Source organism: Nannobrachium achirus (genome assembly GCF_963921795.1).
Source record: "Nannobrachium achirus genome assembly, chromosome: 1".
Taxonomy (NCBI): Eukaryota; Metazoa; Chordata; class Actinopteri; order Myctophiformes; family Myctophidae; genus Nannobrachium; species Nannobrachium achirus.
Genome location: NC_137810.1, coordinates 34,257,441 through 34,274,885, shown reverse-complemented (window position 1 = coordinate 34,274,885; position 17,445 = coordinate 34,257,441). Strand labels below are relative to the sequence as shown.

Here is a 17,445-nt window from a genome sequence, read left to right as displayed (position 1 = left end):
ATATAGAACTGAAGCACATAGAAAGTATAGATCTAGAACACAGAAGAATGTAGAACACAGATTCATAGCTCTAGAACACATAGAATAAACATTCACCGCTTCACTTCGAACCGAGGTTTGATTTTTTTTTTATTATTGTTCGTTTTATATTGTTGCTGTTGTTGATGATGATGTTGTTGTTGTTATTGATTTGTCATGAATGCACAGTGAAATGTAGTGCAGCTGCATTGCATGGGCAGGGAGTCCAACCCAGTTGTAGCTGAGAATAGCATTACCACCCAGCACAGTGCCCTTTACACAACTGAGGCACAGGCAGTCAAGCACAGGCACACACACCCCAAGATAGTTATCTAATATCAGTATTCAGTATGCATGCTGCATGTCAATCTTGTCAGCTTTAATGCTGGAATGAAAGGCAGCATTCACAGACTGAAGGCCAGTAGGTCACAGCCTTCCTAAATGAAGACGTTGCAAATTTGCACCTTGTGTGCATAACCCTCATGCCTGTCTGGAACGGGTGGATGGTTGGGATGCTTTTTGAAATTTCCTGGGATGGTGTTTGTGTCACTGTTCTGTATCTCTCAGCTCAATGTCCATGCTACGTGTTCGCACTGCTTCTGAGAGCAGAGAGGAGCTCTTGTCTTGTGCTGTAGTTGGAGGCATTGGGCCGAAGGGCAGACTACTGACGCATTGTCACGGTCAGCTGGCTTCCTGGCAGCAAGGGAGATGTCACTGAAATCGGAGCTCCTTCCTCCCCTAAAAGGACATTCTCTGGATGAGGTATCCACCCTGAGTGGCTCTTAAGTCCGCCCCCCCCCCCACACACACACCAAGAATTACAACTTAAGAAGCATTATTTAGCACACATATTCGTCTCTGGGAAGTTCCAAGTTCAGATAGGAGGGAGAAAAAGCAGGGTTTTCTTTTTCACCTTTGTCCTCCTCCTCTCTGTCTTTGGTAAGTAAGGAGTAGTCAGGTTGCATGCATTTCATCCCATCAACATGGCCCCTCACTGTACAATAAAACCTCATTGTTCATTTAAAGAAGTTCAATCAAAGTGATGTGTTTTTGGATTTTTGTTGTTGTTTGAAAGCGTTAAAGCGCTCTATTCTTAGTATATTGCTCAGTGACAGGGCTCTCCCCATCTCTTCAGCTCTCTAGTAAAAAGAAAATACATTTTTCGTCCAGGATACATTTGCAGGGTTACATTTGTAAACTTTCACAGTTGCAGATAGATAAATGAACACCTAGGATTTTACTGGGTGCAGTGTTTGGGCTACAGTACCCTGCATTGTATGATTAGATCATCCTCCGTCTGACTTAACCATGACAGTGACGACACCTCTTGAAAAGAGACAGTGTTTGTTTTCCAGCAGTTTTTCTGCTCATTGGTGTCTGTGGGCTTTTGTCATCAGAATGGGAAAAATCACAGTCACCAACACGGTCAACATTTTGTGGCAAGTTCACCTGGACATTGCAGTTCGTGGTGCTATATAGCTGATAGATAGTATCTCATCATGAGAGATAAGGTAAAGGAACATGAGGCACCCGAGCATGCATATGAAACGATGACTAACTGATAAGAACGTGTCCCTGTATGCGTGTCTGTGCACAAACATGCATGTTTGCATGTGAGCCTGCGTACAAGCATGATTTCAAGCATGTCTGCATAGTATACATGCATGTTTGCATGTGTGCCTGTGTACATGCATGTTTGTCTATTTCAGTGCTACAATTAACAGTTTGCAGCATTGCCACGAACGTGCTTTCACTGCACCTGAAAGTCTTCCCATGGAATGAATTTATGGTGGGTTGTTCACAACTTGGTTAATAATAATAGGACAGTTGTCATGTATAACTTATTACTACCATTAGCACTGCCATTGTTCATAATGAAGTCATTCACAAGTCACTCTACAGGGATAATGACTATAAACTAGACCAGGTCAACCTGGTTGTGCCAGACCCCGGTTCTGCCAACCCTCTGGGCCTATAAATTTAATGGTACATTTATAGGCTGTCTGTCCCTTTATAGGCTGTCTGTCCCTCCCTCATGTCATCATCATTTGTGACATCATTGTGACCAAATATGGAGAAAAGAGGGAGGGACAGACCGACAGACAAAGCCTTTTGCTTTGTCTGTCGGTCTGTCCCTCCCTCATGTCATTGTGATGACATGAAGGCTTTGTCTGTCGGTCTATCCCTCCCTCATGACATCATCATGTCATCATCATGACCATCTATGGAGAAAAACAGGACAGACCGACATTTGCTTATGTAGGCCTACCCATTTCATGGGTCTGGCAAAAAGTAAAGGCAAGACAAGGTCTATCTATAACTGTCATGTGGCTCTTGGACGTGTTATGATGTCATGTTATCAATGTTACGTCATGTCGCTGTGGCCTCATATTTACTTCCAATTATGGAGTTATTTTCCTCCCCTTTGTCTTGTGAAAATTATTTCATTGGCCTACTGACAGAGTGCAAAGAAATTGTTTGCGAGATTAGCCCCTGACTCCCACAGACACAAAGGCAGACAGACCCTCCTGTAGATGGCTCAGCCCATACAGTATAGGAGCCATGCCGTAAAAAGCCTTGTGTACATTACACAACATTACTAATGTTTTGTAAGAACCAGGACTGTGTGTATGGGGGTAAATAGGGAAAAGGTTGCACTTTGTGTTAGTAACCTTGAAGAGATTGTGCAGGAATCTTAACTTTGCATGGGACTTTACGGCTGGGCCGGTGCCAAATACAGTTGCTGGTAATCTTTTAGCAGTTGACTGTGTGCATTAAGCATGTGAGCCTCCTGGATTGATACTGTTCAGTTCACCCCACCCCATCCTGCAGTTCTATTGTAATCGCACATTCCTGGCCCTGAAAGATGCACATGAACGCAAACTGCTTGCTGCATGTTTCACGCTGCAGAATGGGCTTGAAGGGCTAATCCCGGTTAATACAGGAAACTGCACTACGTGTGGTCCAGTACATGTCATTCCCAGACAGTCATTCAGCCTCGATGCACCCCTTTTTACATTGTCTCATCGCTAGAAAAAGAAAAGACCATCGGATTTGCTGAGAATTTCGCTGCTCAGCGAGATGGACCAATTTTCATAATGGTATAGTTATACTGTCGGTTATTGTAGGGAATGACAGGGTGGTGCATTTGGCTGCGGGTAAGCGCTGGATTATTGCAACAATGAGAGCTGTGAGTTAGTTGTTTGGCGCTATTCGAGAGGCAGGCTAAAGGTAGTCTGTGAGAATGAGGGGCTGTGGGTTTGCTGAATTCCTATCCAGTGAGCTGAGCCGTGGCTTCTGTCTAGACAAAGCTCAGTTGTCGGGGAGACCCAGGCAGCGCCAGGACTGCTCTAGGCACCAGGAAGCATTGGTGGGGAGAGGGGACTTTTTGCTCTCTCTCCCTCTCTCTCTCTTTCTGCTTACTTCTCGTTCCTTGGGGGTTTTTAAACAAATGGGGTCAACTGCTGCTAGCTTCTTCTTTTTATTTTTTTCCTTCTTCCTTTTTTTCTGTGGTGGGAGTTTTTCTCCCATGATAGGGTGGAGACAGCTCGGTGCATTTTGTTGCAGTGGAGCAAAAGATCTCCACTTCTTGCTTTCAAGTCTCCCACTCGACAGGAAATATAGTAGGCTGTCTGACCCGCCTTGCACAGTAAGCATTTATCAGAAGGTCCGCAGCACTCTGCAGCTTTTTTTTTTTTTTTGACTGGCTCCATCAGCAAAGCCACGGCCACGCTCGACACACATGTATTCATGGGTGCTTTGGGGACACATTCATGGCAGAGCTGCAGACACTGACACTCAGTCATGTATGATGAGCCATTGTTTGTCACAGTTGTCAAGACGTTCAACTTTCGACCTCTCAACACCACGAGTGCATAGATTAAAAGGTGAACAAAAATTGATTAAACAATGAGCCCTTGGGCAAGCGGAGCCAGCTTGCCAAGGCTGTGTTGTCTTTAGCTGGACTGCATGCACCAGATAAGGCACAGACAGGCGGCGGGGCGGCTGACAGTGTGGCGGGCTCAGACGGGAGACAGGGTTGACTGAGGGTTCATTAACTGTTGCGTTCAGCCGTAGCCCTCGGGGCTCTCTGCTGGAGCCGCACGCACACAGGCTCCGTCTGAGCCCAGTGCCTACCGCCTCATTTTGAGACGGGCCGTCCCGATGACAGCAAGGTTATGAGGTGTTTATTATGTGTGCTTTTCACGTTTGGAGATTAAGATACTGGGAAGAGGAGGGACAGAGACGGATGTCACTCAAGCACTCAGGGTTGAACGTGTCCATGCTCTGAGCGCTTATGTCTCCGCAGCAGTGATGTTAAAAAGGTCTCGTTTTCATCTCTGTTATGAATTATTATACTAAAGAAAGCCCTCTGCACGTATTTTAAGAAGAAAAAAAAGCTGTTAAGAGATCTGGCAACTGTTTTGCGTGCATAGCTGTTTTTATTGCACGCTTTCAAAGTGAACTGCTCTGCATGCAAGGACTGCGGCAGGACAGACAGCCCCCACCCACCACACCCCTTCCTCTGAGGCTTAATTTAGCTGGACTGTAGTGTGGTACGCCGATAATAGCAGATCTACAAGCTCTACAACGCAGTGCAATGCGACATGTTGTGATCTTGTAGATCAGCTATTTTCGGCGTATAGCACTATTGCAGGCTGTGTGTGCATTTGTGAGCACTATTAATAGAAGCAGCTGCAGCTGGTGGGATGTTTCCTTGCATCTGGCCATACAGGCTTCTTTTTCTTTTTTCATTCTTTTTGTACTCATGCACACTGTATTTCTCTTTTGCTCTTCTTCACTTCTTTTCTTTGTCAAATTCTATTCTCTTCTTTGTTTTTCTCCCTCTGTCCTCACTCTGTCAAATCAAAGCGGCCTCACAGAATGCCAAATGGCAGCAGTTTCTGGACAACAATCAAAGGAGAGCCGCATAAGAGAATGTGAGCACATGCTTGATGCATGATGATGATGATGATGATGTGTGGTACTGTAGAGTGGAGCAGCCGGACTGTAAAAAACCTTAGTGTTTATTTAACCCGGGAGAGTGTGAAAAGTACACTGTCGGAGTTCAATGAAAACTGAGAATTTTACTATGCAGCACCTGGTTTTGGGGGCTTTTTTTTTTTTTTACTCGTCATTCTTCCACCGACTTCCTATGGGACATGAAAGAGGGTAGCAGCCTAGACTTCAAAGAGAACTTTAATCCATGGACGTTAGCAACTGTACTTCTTGGAGTGTGTGGGTGTGTGTGTGTGTGTGTGTGTGTGTGTGTGTGTGTGTGTGTGTGTGTGTGTGTGTGTGTGTGTGTGTGTGTGTGTGTGTGTGTGTGTGCGTGCGTGCGTGCGTGCGTGCGTGCGTGCGTGCGTGCGTGCGTGCGTGCGTGCGTGCGTGCGTGCGTGCGTGCGTGCGTGCGTGCGTGCGTGCGTGCGTGCGTGCGTGCGTGCGTGCGTGCGTGCGTGCGTGCGTGCGTGCGTGCGTGCGTGCGTGCGTGCGTGCGTGTGTTTGTGACACACAGAGAGAGAGAAAGCGCATACATGGACTAATTTCTCTGGAAATCAAAGGGATATTACTCACAGAGCTTTGAACTTTTACTGAGGCACCGTATGCAACATGTGACTGAATGCACAGTTGCACACACAGGCACACGTGCGCTCACAACCACACACACACGTACGCACACACACGCGCGCGCGCGTACACACACATGCGCACACGCGCACGCAGACACACACACACACACACACACACACACACACATAAAGGAAACCTGTTTACACAAAGGGCGCAGGTGGGAAAAGAGGGGACTGGTTGACAGACAAGAAACCGGTGTTAAAATCAATTGTCCTGTGCCTGACCCCACCGTGGGTGAGAAGGTGTTGCGTTGCGTGTCTGTACAGTGCTGAAGGGAAAGGCTCCAGGCCGCGCCTCAGTGGAGTCTCGACAGAAACTCCCAACCTCTCTGACTCAATAGCTTGGAAGGCTCCAATCCCTGCTTCAGTCCACAGCGTAAACACGACTCCCCTCTGTGTCTCTTTTCATGTCGCCTGCCTTCACACGGCAGGTCCTCCGGGGGCTTATTTGAATAGGGCGCGCGGCGCCTTTTGAAAGCATGTCAACCTTCCAGAACTCATAATCGATGACAGGCTGGCCGGAGATGTTATAGCATTTAGTCATACAGGCGGTCTCTGAGTGAGAGGCGCTCGCTGCTGTTTGTCTCTCTCGTGGTGGGAGGTTCGAGAAAGTCTCTCGCTCTCTCTTCTCTTCTATTGCATGCCTGGTTGCAGGGTTCGATTTGCTGGGGGTTATGGGGGAGGGGGGGTGGGCTCCATGCCTCTGCCTTTGATATCCGCCCTCTGGTCATCAGTTTCATGGCTGGTAGGGATATGTTTGATCACTGCTTCTGGTCAGACCCCCCCCCCCTGAGGCTGTAGAACCGCTATTTTTGCTATTTGGTTTAAGTGTTGAGGTCAAATGTCCCATTGTCCCCCCTTTATTTCTCTTTACAAATGGAACCCTGCGAGAAAGTCTTGTTTCTCTGCTCTTGCACGCCTGGCTGGACCCGCACTTCTGGGGGCGGACCTGTCTCCCCAGATAGCATCAGGCTGTCTGAGATCAGTGCTCATGAGGGTGCTGTTAAACATGCCTCCACTCTGCACACAATGCCCCCTAAATACTGCCCTGAGTGTGCTGCAATACCGATAGCATGTCTGGCATTGTCACCATGCCTCTCAGTTGTCGCCTAAAGCCAGAGAGCTTATTGTGGAGTCCAGAGTTCCTGGCCCCGCAAAGGACCGGGGAGCCCAGTGCTGTCCTTGTTGCTAAGCAGTTTTGCAGTGCGCGGTAGGGACAGATAATGGAGCTGCTTACTCTCCCATGGCCACGGCAGTTTGGAACCGGTGGGTCAGCTGATAACTGATTGTTTAGCCTTCGCTTCCCAGACAGGTCTGTCTTCACTGAGTCAAGTCACTGATTAACACCTCGTGAACCAAAACAGCATCCTGGCCTGGTTGCACACTTGTCTGTTATTTTAGATAATACAGCTTCTTGTGCCTATAACAGATACTGTGCTCGTTTGCATTAGATAGGCGCCTTTTCTCCGATTATAGAGGTGCACGAATGCAAATGTGTTTCTTCTTGTCTTATTTATATAGGAGAGTGAGTGTACAGAGACTAAGGGTAGAGATAGGGGAGACATGCTACATTCAGTATGACTGGAGTCGGATTCAAACCTTGCAACTCACAAGGCATGTGCTCAGTGCACTAACTAGCGCATTAACGTGTGCATGACCCCATATCTTGCCACTGTTAACCTGGTTGCAGAGGTCATTAGGGGATCCAGCCTTGGCCCTTATAGGTACATTTTACCGCTCTCAGAGTAAACCACTTAAAGGAGCACTTATTTTTCAACCTTATCTTCTTAATGCTCATCATAAGATGGCACCATTTCTGCCTACTCGCTCTGCGTCTCGGATGTGGGCTGTGAACAGTTCAGAAACCAAATACATCATCAGTGCGGTAATTTCAAACTTTTCTTTTATTGATGCCATTACAATGGCCTCTATTCCAGTCCAGAAAGAGAAGGGTTAGCCTGGTATTCCCACTGATGATAGAGTAAATAATAGCCTTTCCATAAGATCACACTGGAGCTTGAGACACGTTGTGAGCTTGTGGATCTGTTATTTTCGAAAATTATCTTAACTAGACTGCACTCTGTGCCAACTTCCGCCTTGTGCACTCGTGGCCATACTGTATACTTGTGAGCATGGAAGTACTACTTTCGGTACTGTTCGGTGCTGTCTGTATGTACCGGTATGTGGGTGGGCAAGTTGGCACTCTGTCGAGGTGCCAACTTGCGCCTTGTTTCCTTCTTTATATTTGTTATCTCAGGTCACACTTGTTGGTGGTGACGTCGCTAAGAACGCTGCTCCCTCATTGGCTAATGGCCCTGCCTTTGTACTGTCGACCAGAAACAGACGGCACCGAAAGTAGTACTTGCACGCTCTGCTGGTGCAAGTATACGATTTATTTATTTATTTATTTTGAAAACGATAACAATAGGGACACCAGGGTTACTGTGAAATGAACAACACCCCTGATTTCACAGTGTAATACAATGTGTTCACTGGCGTTTTGAACTCCTCAGGACCTGCTTCTTGTTACTACGGTGGAAAGCCACCTGTGCTCACACCACGACCACATGAAAGCAGCAGCTCTGTGGTAAACCTATGAATATGAATATGACTCGTATCAATGGCTGCTCTGTGCTACACACTGTTCACATCACATCACTGCGATAGAGCACTCTTTCCCAAACAGTTTTTTTTAATAATTGTATACATTTTAAAACAAACACATCTAAGAAATTCCATAAATACAAAATAATAATAATTAGAAGTAGTGAAAATAGCCGATCTATAAGCGCACAACGCGTCGCTTCATGCCGCGTGCACGATAGAGGGTACTGCCTGGGCACTGGGATGCAGACAGGGGTCTAGCTGTGCTTCTTGGAATGGTTTTAAAAGGCTCAGTCCAGCCTTTGGACTGGGGGGGGGGGGGGCACATATTGTCTGTAGTTTGTTTTGTAGGACCTTGTATGGTTTCTTCTATGTCAACTCACACTTATGTGTATATAAACACATTATGGCTCTGCATTATTATTGCCTGCTTTGATGGTTTTGGAGGGTGGCTGCATCCAGGCTTTTTTTGGGCCTAATTCACACCACTGAGATTTGTCTCTGCAACAGTCCAATGCTCAGTTTATGTTCTGGATGCAACGTGTTGCAAGCTTGTATGTCGGAATATGTATGTGTGCAACACTGTCGTACGTCAAAGTATAAACCGGGCTCAAAGCGGTGTCGTCTCGTCGGCGACTCTTTGGTCTGAACTAGGCTTTAAAGCCAGAGGTGGTCGCCAGTGTTGTTTATTTGTAAGGTGAGACGTTTACAGTCCCTCAGAAGTGGCCGTGTTAAATAGTTTTGGGGCGTCCCTGTCTGCCATGGCCCCTCCTGCACCGGAGAACAGTGGCTCATTTGAAGGGCCACAGGTTCAAGGCTATGGAGACTCACTGGATCAGACAGCTCCACGATAAGAACACATTCAGTGAAGTCTGCAGGTGGAGGAAACATGATGGTGCAGCCTGGTGTGCGTTCTGACAGCCACTTCTGCCAGGCCAGACCACTGAGTACCATGTGGCATACAGTACCTCAGCTGAAGGGCATCATAGTCAGAACAACTGCTACTCCTACCACTCCTGACAAACACCACCTAAAACAATGATTCTCAACCTATTTTTTTATTTTAAGGACGCCCAGTTTGATTAGTCTGGATTAGTATGGATTAGACTTTTTATCTCTGGGACCCCAAAGTCTTAATTGTCCATTTGTACACTCTCTGAGTAACAGATCCATAAAGGTCCATTTGGTTCCTACAATAACTATCAATCATTTAGCGTGGGGACCCCCTGGGGTCCCCAGACCCCAAGTTGAGAACCACTGACCTATAAAACCAGTATTAGGTTTAATTTCAAATACCTTTAATTTACTTATTGTTCCATTTCATTTTATTTTATTTGAACAGCATTGCAGTGCATGCATTTTATTGTATAAAATGTGCAACTAATATAATTTTTTTACTAACTGCTTTGACCTAAGTGTTGGACGTAATTCAATAGTAAAGTCCAACGGTTCCGTCAAGTTTGTGGTATCAAACTTAAATCTCTCTTTAGATAATTTTTGCCTTTGATGCAGGAAGTCCACCTCGTCACTTGCCATTTTGCATCTTTCAAAAGGGTAAAGGGCAGTGGAAAAAACTTGGAAACGCAAACCAAAACTTTACTATTCATATACTAGTCTGGGATCACTTCACTTTTCGGGCTTGTAACCGGTCTGGAGCGGAAACCACAACACGTCATCTTGTAGTACTCAAAGGACTACAATTTGGCCGGAACTATCCACCGGAAACAGTTTTAACCCAAAATAATTCCCCTGCGCTCAAGGACATACTTTTAGGGCCTACCTAATAAACTCCTTGATGCGGAGTAGTTTTGCTTTTGAAAATTTTGTTTGGTATATGTCTTTTAGTCCAACTGTTAGCGACTGCCGACTGGCAAGACTACACTAGGCTACTCGAGCATTTTAATAGGGATTGGGGAAACAAACTGAGGGAACCAAATCAAAGCGACACCGCTTCTTCTAGTGGTTTCCGCGCTTTAGGCGGAAACCAAACAGCCTGTTGTGAACGAACACCAGGCTTTCCCCCAGAAAGCCTGGTAGGCGAGGTTATTCATATACAGTACACCCGTGTCACTCTCGGGGTCACGATTAGAGGCTGCAAGCCACAGTAATAGCCTCGTAAAACATGAAACACTTAGCGCTGAGGTTGTCAAGACAATAGCCTCGCTAGGAATGTCGCCGCTCCCTCACAGATCGTTACACTTCAAGTGCCTCCTCTCAGACTTGTAGAGGAATAGTTGCTGCCGTCACGCAGTGGCACTGTCCACGTCGGGATGGGTGGGACCCATCCCTTCTCTGACGCAACCAGCGGATTGCATTTCCCTTACTGTGTCCACTCTCGACTGGTCAGAGCGGTGGCTGAACAGCGGACGGTTAAGACGGCCCACTGTTGCGTAGGGGACGGAGACTTTAGGTGCTTTGAAGTGGACTTGTACCATGAGTGCACAACCACATGCAAGAGTTAGATTGCGTATGAGTGGACGTCCGTGTGGTACAAAGTCACTGTTCCAAGTTCAGGACAACCGCGAGGACATTGTGCCAGTAACATGTAATAGTTTCACCAGATTCCAGAAGTCATGCAATACGAATGTACTAGTGCTTGTTGGTTACAACATGGCTTTTGTGTTGCTCTGGTGGTCATACGGGGTTGCCTCTGCGGCGCTCTGCCCGGATTCTATTTTTAAAGCAGCCGCACCATATTTAATCATTTATACTTCTGAGGGGAACGGGCGATGCTGCTTCCTGTGGAGGAAGCGGAAAGGAGTGGGTGGGGGGATTAGAGAGATGTATGCTCTCGTCTGCTCTCTGTGCTGTGGACCGTAGCTGTCCTTGTTTCATCCCCCCCCCCCCCCCCCCCCCAAAGAAAAAGAAAAGAAACATACATACACACACACACACACACACACCCAAGACCCCCCCCCCCCCCCAACCCACACACACATGTAAATGTTGCATCTCTTTTGTAAATATATTGTTTGTTTTTGTTGTTGACATGTATTATTGTGTAATTTGTTTATGAATTGAATAGCACAGCATAAGAGAGCAACATGTTACAGATCAATAGCTGTTGCTCACACAGATGTGGGGAGATCATTTCTTCTCAGCATCTGGAGTTTCCTGTCCTGCAAGGGAACACCCCACTCCCCCTGCCTTTGCTTGTTGTCTTGTTGGAAACACTCAGGCACCAATCTGGCTAGCCATCGTCAAAGAAAAGGGAACGCCCACTCGGGTTGTCCCTCTTGAGAGAATGCTCAGGCACTGACTTGTCTTTGCTGCAAGTGATGCAAACCTTCCTGTCCTGAAAGTGTGAGTTGTGAAACTGGAGTCTGTAATGTGATTGGGCCATAGTAGTAGCCCCTTCTCTTACGTAGGTTGGTGTACTTCCAGAGTAAATCAACTGTCACTTTTGAGAAGTTGCGTAGTGCAATAACATCTGCTGGACTCTGGGTTTGCCATTTACTGAGCCTCTTTTAGACTTACCGTCAAATTGTGCAAACATACTATTGCGTGGGAAACAATTGCCGGACGAGTGCTCATACAGAGTTACACCACGCGCTGGCCACGCTTTAAGAAACTCTCTCTATCTGTCTATCTCTGTCTGTCTGTCTGTCTGTCTGTCTGTCTGTCTGTCTGTCTGTCTGTCCGTCTGTCCGTCTGTATCTGTCTGTCTGTCTGTCTATATATATATATATATATATATATATATATATATATATATATATATATATATATATATATATACCGTAGATAGATAGATAGATAGATAGATAGATAGATATAGGCTATATAGGGTGTGCCAAATGTAGTTCTAAGAGCGGCCATTTCTTGGGTCAACACAGCCTTACACAGGTGTTCTGATTAGACTATAGCATTAGTTCTATGCAATCAAACAATTGAAACACCTGTGTTTTGACCCAAGAAATGGCCGTTAAGGACTACAATTGCGTCTACACACTATATGCTAGCTTTTGGAAAGGCTGATACGTAGGGCAATGTTTTGGGAAACAATCTATGTTGCACATACATTACCTGGTGTATGACATACACCAGGCAATGTTTTGGGCAACAATCTATGTTGCACATACATTACCTGGTGTATGACATACACCAAGTAATCTACACATAATTCACTATGTGCTTGTTTTTGGAACACAGGTTTGTAAAGACGTGAAATGTCATCGAAGATGCAGAACTCCAACAGCATAGCCCAGGCCAGAAGGACAGTTCAGCAGCTGAGAATAGAGGCCAGCATCGAGAGGATAAAGGTACCGGTCTGCTTACTTTCACTCATTCTCAACACATTCCCAATCAAATTTAAGTGTGTGTTCATGTATTGTAAATGAATGCATTGACTCGTTCACAGGTGTCCAAGGCTTCCTCAGACCTGATGCACTATTGTGGAGAGCAAGCCAAGTACGACCCACTACTTATGGGCATCCCTGCCTCGGAAAACCCTTTCAAAGACAAAAAGCCATGTGCTATATTGTAGTAGAACACCTGAACTTGTGCTATTGTTTTTTTTTTTTTTTTTTATCATAGGGAAGAAAGTGATAGTTTTATTGAACACAACTTGCCTTAAGGCCAATTCCACCTCCACCTTTTCCGGTTACCCGACCGATGTGGTTTCACATGCCTTTGCAGATTGCTAAGGAACGTATTCTGTGTCCCTGCCATTCAGTCACATACCACTTACACCAAAGAGCGCCAGTACAGAACAGGGAGAGACGTCAGAAGCTGTTGGCTGGAACAAAGCTTTAGTCCAAACGGAGGTGAATAAAGGTTAGTGTTGCAGCTGACTGGTGTCATCTGGCGTGGTCTAGAAGGCAGTGGTGCAAAGTAACTAAGTACAATTACTTAAGTACAATTTTGAGGTATTTGTACTTTACTTGAGTATTACCAATTTCCAATACTATTACTTCTACTACACTACATCTGTGATCCAAATATTGTACTTTTACAGTTACTAGTTACTTTGCAGATATAAATTATAATATTATAAAACCTACATGAACCACTTACAATGCAGTATCGATACTTTTACTTAAGTAAAACATTTGAGTACTTTTTCCACCACTGTCTAGAACAGGGTTCCCCAATAGGCGGCCCGCGGGCCATTTGCGGCCCGCGGGGGGCTACTGTCTGGCCCACACCAACCCCAGTAATAATGGTGGTATAAGAGCAGCAACAACACTAGTATATCGCCGTTGTCGGGTGGAAATCTCGTATCTCCAAATTTGTAGGTTCTTTCGCAAATCATACAAGGCTGTCGCACAAAAGTAGTGAAAACAGCAGATCTACAAGCACACAACGCCTCACGGTGCGAGGCGTTGTGTGCTTGTAGATCGGCTGTTTTCACTAGTTTAAATAATGTTTTAAATGATAAATGCAAAACGAATGGTTTTGGACATACAAGATTTTCACCCGCCAACGACGAATTCTGATATGTCGCAGGCGCTGGAGTAGCGGGAACGCCACCATCGCCCCAAGCAACGCTGTGGCCCTCGGCTTGGTACCCTAGACATAATTCGGCCCTTGGGGAAAACTAATTGGGGAACCCTGGTCTAGAAGGACCCGATGACCCTGCTGAAAAGATCTTTGGTCTGGATGGGGGAGTTCCTGAATCCCCAACCATCGCAGCAGACAGTTAAACAAGACCACTAAATCTCTAGTCTTTCAGCTTTCACTCTTCAGACCCCGCCCTAATTTGTTGTTTTGAAAAGAGTTCATCTGAGTTTTTTTGTGTCACCGATAATGAGCACCGCTCTGCGTAAATTGAGCTAAAGATAACAATCTGCTGTTGTTGGACCGGTGGACTAGTAAATCACACTGATGTTACAAGGAGAGATGCTATAGGAGAGAAATGGAAAGGGTAAAGGTCAATGCCAGTGACGTGCAGAGTCAGACCCCCGCTGCTGGATTTCTGGTCAGTTGCTTTAAGATCTATTGTTTTAAAAAAGCATTTAATTCTGTTTATAAAGATATGGAATTGCCATGCGGTTTCCAGTGAAGCGTATAGAATTGTGCACTTAGTGTTTTAGGTAGACCATTGAGTTCTGGCTTTGTAAGAAATGACATGCCATCTTTCTGTCATTGTATTTGTAGACTGTGTGTTAATCCTTAATCTTTTTCATGGAGAAAGAAAGTTCACTATTTAATTGACCTTAACCATATGAACCCTAGTACAAACATGCCCATGTTCTGGGCATGTCATAATTTGCAAAAAATAACATTCAGGGAAAATATGGCAAAAATAGGCAAACATTTTGAAGAAATTGCAGATATAGAAACTCACGCAATTGGAACACATTGTGAGTTTGTGGATTAGCTATTTCCGCTATTTGACATACAACAAAGTATAAAGGGTTCGAGTGGTTAACAATCTTCTGATCTGTATCCTTTTTTTTTCCATATATAACATTTTTAGAAACCAACAAACAATAGAGTTTGCTTGTTGATGCAGAAAGGTTTGCTGGAACTTTATGTAAGCCACTTTCTTTCTTCTAATGCATTGTAATTAGTGTGTGTGTTTACGTATATTCAATTCAACTCTGTGGCAAAGTATGCAGACAGCCCCAGTGATGTTTCTAAATTGGGCAGCAAGTGGGTTTATTCTCTTCACAAAGTCTGTAAAGCCCTGTCCATACATTCGACCAAAACCGAAGATTTCGGTCAAAAGGTCCTTTTCGACCATAAAATTATGTACCTCGGGACTTCTGAAAAGCATTAGACCGAATGAGAGTTCGGAAATGTACACATCGGAAAACACAACTCACCGAACATTTCGGTCGAAGTATAGACAGGCCTTATTGTCATGTATTTGCCTTAGGAATGAATATGTACGGTAACAATGCATTAAATAATCCTCTTGTTATTCTGTAACAGGGTACAGGTAGCAATATATTCATATGAGACCCTTGAAAGGAAATATGCCTTACACTGATGTGACACTTCTTGTTGTATAAAGAATAGTACATTTATACATTTTCATCTCATTAGATGTACCATCATGCATATTGTTTTCATTAGCACATTCTCTGTGTTTCAGTCTGAAAAGTTTCGGCTATTCCCAGATGTATCACCTACAGGTATTTTACAATCTCTCAAAACGTGAAGACTGTTATTACCGATGCATAACGATTTTGAGAGTGGAAAATATATCTGAGCATGGCTGGGTTACATTTTCCTCTCACAATGATTATGTATTGCAGTTATTCTATTGACATTCTGTTTATGTGTGAAAGGGGCAGTGCTTGCCTGTGAGTTGATCTTTATGTATTAGCAGCTGTGTGTTTGTGCTCATGGTCATGGATAACCAAGCCAACTAATTCAGATGCTTAGAGCCAGCCAGGACCTTAATCCTGCTTTCACCTCTTTAACTACCTTGTTAGTTGCACTCCTCAAGTGCCATTGGCTAATACTGTGAACAACTAAACGCAGGCCCCATTTGATGAAGGGAGGACATTTAATTATAGGCCATTGACACTGCTGATGACACTATATGTTTCTACTGTAAGTGACTGATGTTAATTGATCTCCACATTAAGATATCATCTGTTCCACAAATCTGTGGGCGTTTGCTTGAAATTCAGACAAATCTGGTATGATATTGTATTAATTGAACCAAATCTAAGCAGTGTTTTTTCTCTTTTTCTTCTCTTTTTTTTTTACCTCACTTTACTTCACCCTTTCATTTGATGTCTGATTTCATTACCGGTGTTGGGGTGCAGGCCCTGCACCCCAGGTATCTGATCTGTTTTCTTTGTCTGCAAATAATATACATGATTTGTGTTTTATATTAGAAAAGTCACCTTTCTCACAAATAATGTGATGTGTGTTTAAATCTACCGGTAAGTAGCATTTTGTAATTTATGCTACCTTTTAACTGTGTTTTGTAGATGTCAATAAACGTGTTAATTAAAAAGCAAGACAATTATCTGATTCATAACTATTTTTGTAAGAAAATTTCAAACCCATCCGAAAACAGATTTGATATGTTACACTGTCTTTTGACATTGCTTCGCCCTAATCTGTGGTGTTACAATAGGTATAATAATAAAAAATGTATTCCTATTTCGTGTTCAATCATGAGAGAGGGAGATCTAAAGAAAGAAATCGGGAAGCTGCATGTCTGACAGGCAAAACCTGTAGTGCATCAGACGTTGACATTTTGGACACACTGAATCTTGTATTCACACTTTATATCGAAACTAAAATGTGCCCATAACCCTGGAAAAGTACCTACTACAGGCCTGCTATCACTGTGTCCACAAATATTGTCGACACTGTCAGTGGATCACTTCTTTTTGGGATCATCGCAAAGAAGCCTCTCTTGTTTCTCGCTTTGGGAGATGCTCGTTGTTCACACACCACATATCATGTGTCACACCCTGGCTTCCCACGGATCATGGAATGTGTGGAATACCACAGAGTTTAGAGAAACCTGTTCTTCACAGGAATAGTAGGAATCCTAATCAGTTTAACAATAGAATCTGCTTCAACAGACAGAATATGTACTAATATCACATGAATTATATGTTTAGAGATAGATTTTAATCATGAATTAACTGCAAAACAGTGATATGAGGTCAATGCATCCTTGCAACTAAACTAAAGGTGCAGTAAGGGATTCTCTTATGTTAGAATAAGTGTTAAAAGGCTCTATATTGTGATAGCAATCATTGCTATAGATTGTTTGTTCAGTAACGGGGGTCTCCCTGCATGTCTCTCCTGCTCTTTAGTAAACAGAAATGCATTTTCAGGTTGGGATGCCAATTTTATGCAATTAGGAGGGAGAACTCATACAGGATAAACAAATGAAATTGGAAGAGATGACACAAAGAAATGTGCAGACAAATTTTAAATTGGAACTAGAATGCTATAAAATTGAAGCTGCATGATAAATGGTACTGTTTCCTGATTACGCCTGTTACTGAACAAACTATATAGCAACCATTACTATCAGAATATAGAGCTTTGATTTTAGTTAAACTTTTTGTTTTAACCAACCACTTGCCCTACCTTTAAGAAACGATTAGTTCTTTAACCTAAATTTGAAAATTGCCCAAATCTGCACGCTGTCTGTGTGACTGGTTCAAGACCTCTGGTAACAATTGATATGCCTTTACTGAATTTCATTAAAGCCTCTTTGTGGAAAAACAAGCATAATCTCTGAATTAAGTGGCCATACACGGCTTTA

At 44.1% G+C, this 17,445-nt stretch overlaps 1 protein-coding gene across 1 annotated transcript; it reads left to right on the top strand.

Annotated features, from left to right (window-relative positions):
* Window positions 1-12,421: 12,421 nt before the first annotated feature.
* gng12b (guanine nucleotide binding protein (G protein), gamma 12b) lies at window positions 12,422-12,738 on the top strand (the record flags this gene model as incomplete). The annotated part of the gene is made up of 2 exons (XM_080723124.1): window positions 12,422-12,514; window positions 12,613-12,738. 2 exons carry the CDS (start codon window positions 12,422-12,424, stop codon window positions 12,736-12,738), a joined length of 219 nt encoding a protein of 72 aa, XP_080579250.1.
* Between the last annotated feature and the right edge of the window lie 4,707 nt (window positions 12,739-17,445).